Source organism: Dendrobates tinctorius, unplaced genomic scaffold (genome assembly GCF_039654945.1).
Source record: "Dendrobates tinctorius isolate UK_male_01 unplaced genomic scaffold, ASM3965494v1 ptg000028l, whole genome shotgun sequence".
Taxonomy (NCBI): Eukaryota; Metazoa; Chordata; class Amphibia; order Anura; family Dendrobatidae; genus Dendrobates; species Dendrobates tinctorius.
The window spans coordinates 99,609,766-99,623,743 of record NW_027361696.1 but is presented as its reverse complement, the minus strand read 5'-3'; the positions used below and the strand labels follow the sequence as shown (position 1 = coordinate 99,623,743).

The 13,978-nt window shown below is 42.2% G+C and overlaps 1 protein-coding gene across 22 annotated transcripts in view; it reads left to right on the top strand.

The window, feature by feature from the left end:
• KCNMA1 (potassium calcium-activated channel subfamily M alpha 1) overlaps nucleotides 1-13,978 on the top strand; it is an 867,158-nt gene that overhangs the window by 515,893 nt on the left and 337,287 nt on the right. For all 22 annotated transcript variants that reach the window (XM_073571201.1, XM_073571213.1, XM_073571218.1 and 19 more), the window contains exon 6: nucleotides 13,076-13,151. In XM_073571201.1, the coding sequence (XP_073427302.1) occupies nucleotides 13,076-13,151 (76 nt within the window). The remainder of the gene's footprint in view (nucleotides 1-13,075; nucleotides 13,152-13,978) is intronic.

Genomic DNA, 13,978 nt, shown 5'->3' with positions numbered 1-13,978 from the left:
TTGTAAAAGTTTCGCGGCTGCGTAACTGAAACCAGGAGCGATCCAGAAGGCATCTACCATGCCTCACATGTGACTTTTTGAGGCGTGAGTGGGGCCATGTGTTGCTTGTGCCATAATCGGGAACAGGGACTTTGGTAGGCACAACTTATCCTTATTCTCCCATACTCCATTCGAGTTCAGCTCAGCTCCCAGTCTCCCCCGGTGTACCTTCTCTGTTTGGGCAGCCTGTTGCTGGAGAGATTTCAGGACATCTAGGCTCAGTGTGGCTGGAATACGCTGACTCCCTGCCACCGTCCACTGCTCTCTAGGGCCGCCTTGCTGCTACTTTAGCAGCCTCGTCCGCCCTCTACCTCCACGGAGTCACCTTTTGTGTGTGCTTTTACCTTGACAATACCAACCTGGACTGGTAACATCAATGCCTCCATTAATTTTTTCACCAGCTCTGTATTTTTAATGGGCTTCGAATCTTTGGAAATATTAGCGACTTTACCTGCAGCGGCTCTACACGCCTCAGTGAGTGCCTTCAACTCCTCCTGTGCCGACATTTGAGGAGGGAGTGGTTCAGCTCGGATTACCTTATGTGAGGATACTACTGCATATCCAGTGTAGAATCATCCATCCTGGTGGTATCTGGAGCCATCTACAAAAAAACTCAAAATGTGCATTAGGAACAGTTCTATGCAGTCATGTTCATGCGTCATGTCAAGTATTCTTCCTCACTTGCTAATACGGTCATCAATTCCCCCTTTTCTGAATCCACAGGCAGAAGGGTGGCTGGATTCAGAACGTTACATCTTTTGAGGGTGACATACGCAGGAATTAGTAGAGCACATGCAAGTCGGAGCTGTCTGGCCATAGACAGATGTTTTGGTTGAACTTGTACGAGTATGGAATGGATGTCATGTGGGGAATAAATTGTCAAAGGAGTGAGATCGTAGGGGTCTGATGACAAACAGTCATAAAGTGGTTGCAACATTTGTGAAGCAGGCCTTATCCAAGGCCTACAGTAGGTCAATAAGCCTAGGACAGTGCGTAGATGCTGATGTGACCTGTGTAGAGGGAGATTTTGAATTGCCTGTTTCCTGTCTTCAGTCAGGTGTCTGGTACCTTCGGCAATATAATGTCCCAAAAATGTCACATTTTGTTTGCAATACTGTAATTTGTCACGTGAGACCTTACAACCCTTTTCTGTTAAAAAAAAAAACATATAATGGAAAGAATTCCGGACTTACATAATAATATTAGCCGAAAAAAAAATGAAGAGATCCAGAAAAATATATTAAAATCACATATTTATTAATTACACACAAATAAAAAATAAAGAAAATGCCCAGTAGGAGGCGCTCAAATGCCCTAACCTATATAGTAAATATGAAGCATATATGGGTAATAAAGTCAAATATGCAAAGCATATAAAGAATCATAATTAACTCCAAACATCCTCACAAAGTAAGGCCAATCTTGTTAAGTGAATAAACTGCAGTCGCAAAGTAACTGCTGAGTATAAATACCTATATCAATAAAGGTGTGTAGCCAAAGTAAATAAGGTACAACGGAAAAGATGACATCTAAGCCTAAGTCCCTATACCCCTGCAAATTATAGTTTTAACTCTTTCCCACAATTTCAGCTTTTTTTCCCATGTCCCCAGACATGTTTGTTGGGTCCAGCAGAATATTCGGCTTTCTCATTGACATTTGATTCGTTATTCTGTTTGAATACACGGATATTAGAAATTATTCGTGCCAGTTTTCCTGAATCTGACCATTTCACTATTCGCTCATCACTATTAGTTCCACCTTGATCATATTAGACCAAAACACATTTTCAAACACGCTTTTGGCAGACTTACTATGAGTTTTGGCAAAAAAAAAATTGCAGGGCTTGGATGTTTATTTGTAAGAAAAGTCTTCTATCTTGCCACCCTCCACTACAGACCAACTATACAACTAATACAATTTCAGGAAAACCTTTCCAGAACAGCTAAACTTTCTATTTGGTAATCACAATCCCTGTGAATGATGGCAGCCATTTACTGACTACTATGTAACATGAGTGTAAATGTGATTGGCTAATAATGACCACAACCACATCTCTAATTATTAGTGGTTGTTCATACTTCTGGAATCACATTTTAATCAAACTGATTTCAGTTAATTTCTCAATGGATTTGTACAGATTAAAGGTTAGATCATAGGTGGAAAAAGTCCAGAAATGATTCTTCTTTTACATAACATAAACCTGGTATTGTAACAAGGGCGTGTAGACTTTTTATATCCATTTTATGCTTCTGTTGTAGATCTAGTAGCAGCAGCTTTACTTCAAATATCTGGGAATTGTAGTTCTACAATTAAAGACACACCAGATGAGATCAGCCTTATAAATTAAAGCGCAATTACAATTTAATATACACAATATTAAGTGGCATGGAGACTATTAGTATTATAGCACCCAATCAAAGGTTGAAGAAAAGTTTTACCCCACAGCATCTTGATCATGTCCTCTACCTACAGTATATATACCTACAGTATATTCTGTGCACACCCTAGACTTTTTCTAATGAGTAAAAAAGAAAACTGCATCCTTCCATATCTGTGGTACTATCCTGGCCTGCAACCTGTAAACAATGTTCCAAGGCAGAAAAATTCCAACTTCCACCAATTGGCATGAATTATTACATGTATTCTTAATGCGGGTACTTAATTGCCTACTCAACTATGCAGCTCTTAACTTTTACCCAAAATTTCTGCAACAAGTTACCTGATTCTAATTTCAACTCTACTATTCCTTTGTCCTGTATGTATAAAGCATATAGGTGCTGTCTGCACATTTGTCTCTGCTACATCTAGTGCTTCCAGCTCTGCTTATTGAAGTGCTGTCCTGCATATCCAGCCCCACTGGACCTCACTCATCCATGCACCATCTGCTCCACTGTATCAATACCTCCAGTCCGTGCTGTCATCCGGGCCTACAGCAAAGTGATTCACCTCACAAGATAGGTCTGGCTCTTCTTTGCTTCTCATTGATGAAAGGCTTTTTTAAGCTTTACATGACTTGAGCCCTGACTTTAGGAGCCTGTTACGAACTGTTCTTGCCATGCATTCACCACAGCTGCTATTTGCCATTCCTTTTGTAGGTCACTTGATGTCATCCTGCGGTTGCTGAATGACATTCGAATAAGTTGACGGTCATCCCAGTCAGTGGAGAGTCATTTTCAACCTCTGCCGGTCTGTAGCTTTGTTGTCCCCAATATCTGCTGCTTGACCTTGTTGTAATGGACTGCCATTTTAGAAATTTTAAGGATGGAGGCAACATGATACTCACTGTATCCCTCTGCTAGTAAAGCCAGAAATGAGCCCTTCTTTTCCTCACTCAAGACTTTTCTTTTCAACTCCTTTGGCATTGTTAAATGTTATTTTTTAATTCCTATTACTTTTGGGATATTACTAGCACTTGTTTTGCCATCTAGCTGGTCCTATAACAAAAGGATTATGAACACCACAGCAGTGTTGTTTATACTTTCCTTCATTAAATAAGATTTGATTCAGGTGATCACCTAATCAGAAGCACATTAAGTAGAATGAGGTGTACTCTGGTTGGAATTCAACTGACACTGGAATGGAGTGGCTGTCAGACATGTAGAGAAGCTGATTTTTATAAAACTGTGCAGTGGTCTTTTAATTTTTGTCAGAGCTTTACAAGTTGTGGTGGTCTGCAGCAGCCCAGGAGCATTCCAGTAAAGTGTGTGTTTTTTTACCCATATTCAATGTAGTCCGGTCACATACATTTCCATGATTATTGTTTTTTGAACATAGCTTTTGTTTTAATAATGATGTTTTCTTCTATAATATCCTTTTCCTCTTCAGTAGCAGATGTAAACTGCTGCTAATCTTTATCATCACCCTCTTCAGCTGGGTATGAGACTTTAGCTGAGGGGCGGGGATGCTATAGCCGGGACACACATCCATAAAATGTCCAAAAGGAGCTTAGGCTTTAATATCCTGACTGCAAATGGGAGGTTATAAAGCATTGTGCCGAGAAGGATCAGCTGGGAATCTGTGTAGTATCCTGCTGCTGGAACATACTCTGGTTTGCCTTTAGCCATCCATCTCTCCTGCTGGCCATCGGATATCTCTATATGATCTCTGCCACACTTGTGTCTTTTGAAGAAACCGGTGTTTTACTGCCTTTGCAGGCCATATCTTTTATTAATTAGTATTAGGCTTTCTGAAGACAAAAGATGCTTCGTATATTTCTGACAGATTTTGAGGCATCTGTGGAATAGATTAGAAAATTTTAATTTCTTTCTAAGGACATGATTTCAGGTAAGATATTAGCTTGTCGGGCTCCTGAGGTCTCAAAGAGTGACGCGTATAGAAGTACCCGCAGACGGAAGAAATCCTTTGGAGACTTGTACCAGAATGGTTACAGAGTCAAAGCAGGTGGAGGGGATAAAGGGGAGACACCTGGATGGCGCCAGTCCTTGTCCTCTGGCTATAGAAAGGCCTCCTATTGGGGTAAGTTTGGAACAATAAGGAAACACTTTCTATGCAAATCATGTGATTTGCGTGATCTAGAAAAATCATTATGCTTCACATTTTTATGGACTAACCAGCTATATATTACCATTAGTTAATGCATGGATTATCAAAACTCTATCACAAAGGTAATGGAATTAAACCCTGAAAGAAAAAGAAGGGCAACCATATACTACTTTGAACAGCTGTATTTTATTAGTTTATTTTCCCCTAGTAGCAATGTTTTTAGGTGACAGTAGGATAATAATATGGCATCCAATGAAGTGTGCTACAATATCATTCAGATTTTGTGAAATAATCCCTCTTTATACAATTGGAGGCATGTGGACATTTAGAAGGGGCCCTAAAAAGTTGATGTGACTTGATACTATTAGTAGGTTGTGCTTGAGTACTCAAGACATTAAAGGGGCAGCAAAAGAAACCCTTGCGTGTAAAATTGTACTTTAGTGGTTATTTTCTGTCTACTGACCAGTGCTTGTACATCTCCATCCACAGACTAGTGATCACTCCCCAGTTGTGGGGCTCTTCTGTATGTGTGGAACGTGCAGTTATTGCCACTGATAGTTGCAAGATTCTATTCTGTCTTTTCTTTCTATATCTCTCAGTAGGTGTAAGTAGTAAAGATCTGAAATTTTGCCGTAGAATTCACCAGTAACTAAAAGGCAGCGTGGCGTGAGCATACTGGGCTATTTAGCTGAGAAGTGACATTTGGCAATTTTATAAAGTCCCACAGGTCAAAATAAAATAGTGTAACAACCGGAAGCCTACATTGAATCAAACTTTATAGTGGTGTACTTGTTTTGTGATTACTGTGCTATTAATCCATTTATATACAAATGACGTGAAAGAATTATTTGTGCCCTTGCATGTGTCTATTGCACATGTATCTGGCTGATCTCACCCTAGCTCCAGTCTCGGTAAGAATGCCGCAAACTGTATTCTTGCCATCAAAAATAATGAAAACCTGAAGAAACCTGTAAATCAGTGGTGGAAATGAGCTTTCATTGGAATTCTTGATATATGGCTGCTTGTCTTCTCATGTAAAACATTTATCAGTTATTCATGTAGTGATGAGTGAAAATGCGGTGGGGGTGGGGCATGGAACATGACCTTAAATGAAAATTAGGTTCTGGATTTATTTTCTGCCGTCATTTAGACTTAGTTGAATGATCATTAAAAACTACTCACAACTGAAAAATACATTTTTCGTTGCTGCTGTGATTTGTACATTGTTGAGATGATCCTAATTTGGGCACATATACATTTTAGAATCAAACTTCTCTTACCCATAATAATGATACAAATGATTTTTCCTGGTCATCCAAACCTCTCACAATCTAATTGTACTTTTATATCCAAGCCAGCTAAGCAACAAGCTTTTCCATCACCACGAAGGGGGAGGTAATAAGTCATTGTAGGCAAAGGTCTCATTGGGGCACAGAGTTGTCCACAAGTGGGCAAAACAGTGGTCATAAAAAGTACCCAACAATGAAGCGAATGCTTCCTCTAAGGAAATCTGCTCCATTTGTATTTTCTTTAGTGATGCTGTGAAAGAAACTGTTGAAATTGTAATATTTCACGTATTAGCCTCTGTTATTCTGATCTTCTTTGCTGTAAGATAATCCATGCCCTGGACCCTAAGTGATAGAAACACAATAGGCTTTACTATGACCTTTGATGAAATGTGCCCTTCTGCTTTCACTAACTAGAGCATTTAATCTACAGATCCAATAGGGGGAAGTAATGCGGAATTAATTTATAAAACAGCCTGAGTGACTTTCACACCTTAATTTAAGGTGTACATACTTTATATGTTGTGCTATGTGAGGGATAGCTGCAAGTATAGCCATTTAAAGACCTGCTCAACTGAAATATCATTCATTTAGAGTCCTCACTTTTCAACCAGATTTAAATGGAATCTGTTGCCTGATTTTTGCTGCTTCATCTGAGAGCAGCATAATGAAGGGAAATAGACGCTGATTCCAGGGATGTTCAGTATATGGCACTTGTCGGAAGCGGGTGTACGGAGCGGGCTTACACATCAGGTAATGGCTGAGTATTACAGCCAGGACCTGCTGCTAACAATCGCGGGTGGAGCGGAGCGATTGTTAACTTGTTAGATGATGCTGTCAATCTCTGACAAAGGGAATTAACATACGCCGATGTGCGTGAGCGTCATAACCTTCGCGCATCCGCATACTTGTGACGTGATTGCGGGTCGTTGATGGGTTGTCATAACAGCTGGGGGTCAGCTGATGACGCCCGTGCTTGTCATTACGTAGCTCCAAAGGGCTTCAAAGAAGACCGTGATTTGCTACATCACTGCATATAGTACAAGTGATCTGATGATCGCATCTTCAAATCCCCTAAGGGGGATAATAAGAGCAGGAAAATGTAAAAAAAAAAAAAAAAAAAAGTTTTTAGAAATATGATAAAAATAAATAAAAAAATTCAAATCACCCCCCTTTTCCCAATTGAAAATAAATATACCGTATTAAAAAAACTACTTCCAGTGCCCGTCCCACCCCAACACCTTAAATCAAGTGTAGTGCAGCAGGGTTGGTGCAATGTGACAGACAGGCAGTGACCACAGTTAAATTTAAAACAAAGTGTCTTTAACCCCTTAATGACCAGAGCTTTTTTCGATTTTTCATTTTCATTTTTCGTTTCCCTTCTTTACAGAGCCATAACTTTTTTATTTTTCCATCAATATGGCTAAAAATAAAAAAAATGTGTAATTTCCGAGACCCGTAGCATTTTTCGTGATCTGGGGTCGGTGAGGGCTTATTTTTTGAGTGCCGGGCTGACGTTTTTAATGATACCACTTTTGTGCAAATACATTTTTTTGATCGCCCGTTATTGCATTTTAATTCAATGTCATGGCGACCAAAAAAAACATAATTCTGGCATTTTTATTTTTTTTCTCACTACATCATTTAGCGATCGGGTTAATCCTTTTTTTTATATATTGGGCGATTCTGAACGCGGTGATACCAAATATGTGTATGTGTGTTTTTTTTATTGTTTTATTTTGATTGGGGCAAAAGGGGAGTGATTTGAACTTTTAGGTTTTTTTAGTTTTTTAAAAAAAATTTTTTAACACTTGACGGGGGTCAGCGATGCGCTCATTTCCGGCCTGGCAGCTGGAAACGGTAGATAAATGCCCACTGTCAGCGTTTGACAGAGGGATTTAACTAGTTACTAGGCACGGGCGGATCGTGATTCCGCTCGTGCCTATTGTGGGCACATGTCAGCTGGTTATAACAGCTGACATGTCGCGGCTTTAATGTGGGCTCACGCCAGAGCCCACCTCAAAGCAGGGGACACCGACTGCTGACGTACTATCCTGTCAGCGGTCGGAAAGGGGTTAATGTCTAACGTACTCAGAAGTGGAAAACAAATGGTATCCTCCGGATCGCAGAAGGGAATCAAGGCAATCTGTATCCAAGACTGGTTGCCGTGGGTGACTGCACCACTGTGTCACGCTGAAGTGTGCCAGGCCTTTTGGCATCGCATGGCTTCATGTTACTTCATACAGGCTAGACTTTGAAAAGCCACCTTCTCTGCAGTTTGCAAACCAAGAATGACACACCCAACCCTTTGCTGCAGGGTTTTTAAATGGAATCTGTGGCCATGGGCCACTTGTAAGACCCGGTCTGGAGGGAGCGAACCGCTCCACTACCATCCTGTAGTTCGCTCCAAAAATAAAAGCCCTTAACGGATTTTACTAAACATTGCCTTGGTAAAATAACTTTACCAAGTCCACAGTTATTTTTATTTTGCACTGCAGCCACAGCTATGCCTGTGACTGCAGTGCACTCCAGCGGGTTTAATACACTTCTATGCGCATCCTGGGAGATACATAGCAACCTTCGCATATAATACCTGTCACTGCCTCACACAATTCAGCATCAAATTAACACCTTTGGAAAGAAGGCATCAAGAAGGGTCAACAGGGCCATTGTTTGGGCACCCGTAGGCCCCCTTTCAATCTAATAAAATATTCCCAAGCAGCACAACTAGCCCAATTAACCTTAATACCATGCTTATTCTGAGCCTCCTCTGTGGATCTTCCTTGAAGTATCTGAGTGTGAACCAATGCCTCTCAATGTCTTGCTAGGGCTCCTCTCTGCCCAGCACTCACAAATCTCCAATCCCATTACAATTTACTCACTTGAATCCTGGGACTTTTTGAATTATTCCTCAAATCTAATTTTAACTTCCATACCTCTCGCCCCACTATGGGGTAACTTACAGTTCCCACTGTGGGGAAGGTGACTTGACGGGCAGACTTGACTGGAAACAGGAGGGGATGATTTGTGCACTACAGACGGAGATTGGCAATGACAGAAAGGTAACAGCAGGGAAAGGCAGAAAAGGGAGTGCAGTACCGAAATTTGACCACAAGATGGCAGGGGGAGTGTAGTTCAGGACTTAACATCAGCTTACAGCTTAGTCATGGGGGGCGGGGAGATAGGAACCCAGGAGGGAAATTCCCAGTGAGAGAGGGGATAAATAGGACTGGTTGGTTTTCCAGAGGCTAGTCCCGGGAGGAGCTCAGCAGAGGAAGACTCGGGACAGAAGACGGAGAACAGTGAAGAGCTCGACCAGGGGACTGACAGGAGAAGACAGTCAGGGGGGTGGCCCTGGCACGACATACCGCAGGACAGACGAGGCCCCGGGGGTAACGATTGGACAACGACCTCGGGCAGGTGAAGCATTGGTGGTAGATTGGTCTAGGACAGCCCCAACGAAAGATCCGCGAGGGACATCATAACGACTGAAGGAAAGGTGAAAGGTACCCGGGCCTGGAAACGGAGCACTATAAAGGAACTGTGGTGCATGACTAAGGTCGTCAGGAGGACTGCCAATAAACCCGGATCTGTTACAACTGAATTCTGCCTCCGTCTCGTCTTTGCATCGTCCGGTCGTGGTAAGCAGTGGACCACCCCCCAATCCGGCCCCCTACCACACCACCAGGTAACAAGTCCCTCTCATCTTATCATTCTTGGATTGCTGCAGGTATCAATAGATTCCACCACTTATTTAAGCTCTCTAACATAAATTTAACCTGCCTTCTAGAGAAATTTTCTGTTATCTACAACTCAAACATTTCATTTTCACTATGCAAAGGAACTCTGCTCCACCAAATACATTTACTCCATTTGAGCAAAAATGCCATCAGGACCCTTATGCTTCTGGCACTATCTCACTGATCTATTTTCATATAACTCACCCTACACATAGGTGAAATTTAACATATACTTCTCAACGGGAATCGGACATTGGACTAATTCTGACTGATTCGGAATGGTCCCAAATCTGGTCCTCCTCTACCGGTGGGATGCAAAACACTTTAATATTGGAAAAAAACTATAAGGTGCTGATCAGATGGTACCTGACCCCTGCCAGAGTGGACAAATCTGTTCCTGGCTACTATTTCAGTTGCTTTACAGGCTGAAATTCTATCAGAGATATGTACCACAGATGGTGGTTATGCCTCTTAGTTCATAACTGTAAGGGCCCCGTCACACATAGCAATCTTGCTAGTGTGATCACTGCTGAGTCACAACTTTTGTGACACAACAGCGATCCCGCCAGCGAGATCGCTGTGTGTGACAGCGATCAGCGACCGCCCCCCTGCCGGTATCACTGATCGCTGCAAGAAACCTCTAGACATTTTTTTCATCGCTGATCTCCCGCTGGCCAGCACGCATCGCTGCGTGTGACAGGCGGGAGACCAGCGATCAGCTGTAAAATAATAAAAAAATAAAAAATATTGTTATTCTCACCTTCTGGCGTCCTGTGCAGTCTTCCCGCCTCTCTCCACACTCCGGTCCCAGTAATCCTTTGCAAGAATGACCGCAAGACTTCGCGATCCCACGAGAACGGACGTCATCGCGGTAATTCTCGCAAAGGATTACTGGGACCAGAGCGTGGAGAGAGGCGGGAAGACTGCACGGTACGTCGGAAGGTGAGAATAACAATATTTTTTATTTTAATTCTATTTTTGACATGAATATGGTATCAGCGCTAACGAACACTGCGACGCCAAGTATTCCCAGGCCCTCATCTCCTTTTTATTTTTAGTGCCTAAACAAATTATACCCTCAAACAAACAAAACCTTGACTTTTCGGAAGTCAAAAAATGCCTTTCTTGGTACATGATTAATGAAAAATTGACAGCCTAAAGCCCCCTTCACACATAGCGAGATCACTAGCGATATTGCTAAAGCGTTTTGTGATGCAATAGCGATATCTCGCTACATGTGACACTTACCTCCAACCAGCCCCCCCCGCTGGCTATCGTCGATCCTGCGAGATTGTCCTGGTCCAATTCTCGTCGTCCGCTTCCTGCTGGCACCGACGAGTGACTTCATGGATGCGGGAGGAAGTCATCAGCAGAGCTGCCGTCTGACAGGTAAGTAACGACCGCCGACCGCTGCTGCGTCGCTGGTGAGATCTTCCTGTTTGGCAGCTCACTAGCGATCATTTAGCGATGCACCAGCGATCCTGACCGGGTCGTATCGTTGTCAGGATCACTGGTGCATCGCTAAATGTAACGGGACCTTTACTCATGGACAAAATCCATAAGTTTGGACAAATTTGCAGTCCCTGGGCAGAATATGCTAACTACACCCCTTTTGACACACCTCCATTCCGTCTAAACAGCTCAGCCATCCCTGACTCTCCAGGTGAAACATAGTCATCGTAAACCAAACAGATATCCCCACTCGGGCCCCATCTCCCTCTTCCTTCTCTGCCTCCTTTCCTTATATGTTTGTCTTCTTATTGTACCTTCCATAATGAAAGGTTTTGTATTAAAATGTTGACTCGTATTATAAATGTAGTATGTTAAAATTCTTAATAAAAATGTATTGTTTAAAAAAATACACATATGTAGTATCGCTGTGCTCAGGAAAGTAGAAAAGTACGATCTATCAAAATATAAAAACAATTAAGCCTATCGGTAAACACCGTCAATGATTAGGTTTTTTGATCACCTTAGAGAACCAAAAAATGCTGTAATAAGGGATAGAAAGTCACATCTATGCCAAAATAGCACTAAAAAAAAACGTTGTCTCACCATGCAAAAAAAAGCTATCACACCGCTCCATCGGACGAAAAATAAAAATGTTACAGGTCTCGGAAAATGGCGACACAAATCAAAATAATTTATTTGGAAAACTTCTGTTTTTTTCACCACTAAAATAATTTAAAAAATTAGACATATTTGATATCACTGTAATCATATTGATGAGGAGAATCATATTGCATGGTCATTTTACCACAAAAAACAATTCCCCCCCAAAAATGTCAGAATTGTGTTTTTTTTCCCAATTTCACCTCACATTTTTTTCCCACTTTCAAGAACATTATGAATGTTGTCATTCAAAAGTACAACTTGCCCTGCAAAAAAACAAGCCCTCATATGTATATGTGGACAGAAAAATAAACGTTATGGCTCTGGGAAGAAGGGGAGGAAAAAAAACAGAAACGCAAAAATGAAAATTGGCTGTGGGGTGTAGGGGTTAGTTTTTTCTAAAAATACAGAGGGGTCCCATTAACTGATTCCTTATTTTTAATAGGTGGTCAAGGGATCACCTCTTTATTCCTCTTGCAAACAGAAGCTAATCTGAGTCACTACTTACGGACAAGCCTTGAGGTCTGGCGTTAGATACCAAAAGAGCTCGTCATAAACAGAGGGGTGATATAAAGGCATAGTCAGGTCACAGTCTGAGGTCAGAATTCCAAGAAGGTAGCGAATCAACACAAAAGGGGCTAGGCAACCGAATGATCAAAAATAAATCCAAGGTCGTATAACAAAGATCAGAATATAGAAACTTAGGGCACAGAGAAAATGTACACCACTTCAGTTAACCTACAACTGGCACTAATTGGAGGCAGAGAGCCAGCTAAATAGTCAAATAATCACACCAAACAGGAGACACATGAAGGAAACTACACATGCCCTGGCCACTGACAGCTCCAGCACACCTCAGCCTCAGATTGGACAGCTGAGCTGTCCATCACCATACTAACAGCTCCTGTCCTAGGTGAGATGGCTGAACGGTCACTTACAACATCCAGATACATCAATAGGAGGAATTGTGACATAATCCAATGATATTGGGAAGGAGATAGCAGAAAACAAGCTCCTGCTAACAGGGTAAATTCCTGAACAGTCAGTAAAAATAGAAGACTTTTTGTAGAGTCTGGGAAATACATTTATTTGAAGGCTCTTGATCTTGAGCCCCCTGTAAATACCGATAATGTTGTCATGTCATTATATGGAGATATAACATGTATTGTTAGAAGAAGTTGTGTTATGAAGTATTTCATTGTGGTGGTATTAACCAGCAACAGAAAGGGGCCCACTTTATTATTTGAAATATGTCCCCATTCTATGTTCACTTGTGTTTTAGATGGGCCACAAAATGCACAATGATCTTTTAATGCGTAAGTTAAGTTTTTGGTTCACAGACTATTTGAACATGCTCATATAAGTTAACTAACCATGACTTATTCTCTCTTCCAGGCCTGAGATTTCTGCGAGCTCTGAGGCTCATCCAGTTTTCTGAAATCTTGCAATTTTTAAACATTTTGAAAACAAGGTAAGTAAGCTAATTAGGGGCATTAAGTACCACTTACCTTCTAAGTCAATTAAACTTCCATTTCCCTTTAGATTGTTCTAAACTATACTATAGGGCATGTCACACTAAGAGATATCGCTAGCAATATCGCTATAACTAGTGACGTTATAGCGATATTGCTAGCGATATCGCTGTGTCTGATACTTACCTACGACCCGCTCCCCCGCTGGTTATCGCTGATCGCGCGCGAACGTTCAGGACTGTTTCTCGTCGTCAGCTTCCTGCGGCGCTTCCTGCTGTGATGACGAGCGACTAGAGTTGAGCGATACCAGCCGATACTTGAAAATATCGGATCGGAATGGATCGGCCGATCTTAAAAAAAAGTATCGGTATCGCCGATTCCGATACCGGAAGTCCCATTCAAGTGTATGGGACTTCCGGTATCGGAATAAGAAAAACCCTATTTTTGCCTTGTACAGCCTCTCTGGGGTCTGTACGGGCCTTTCGGGGGGCTGTGCCGGCCTGCCAGGGGGTCTGCGCAGGCTCCGGTGGTCTGTGCCGGCCTGCCGGGGGGCTGTGCCGGCCTGCCGGTGGTCTGTGCAGGCTCCGGTGGTCTGTGCCGGCCTGCCGGGGGGCTGTGCCGGCCTGCCGGTGGTCTGTGCAGGCTTCGGGGGTCTGTGCAGGCATCGTCCGATGGGACTACAAGTCCCATCGGGCGATGCCTGCTACCATGACAGTGATTGACACATTAGCCAATGATGGGACAGTAGTAGTCCCATCATGCGGCTAATGTGTTGAATGTAAAAAAAAAAAATAAAAAAAAATGTACATGCTACATACATGCTACA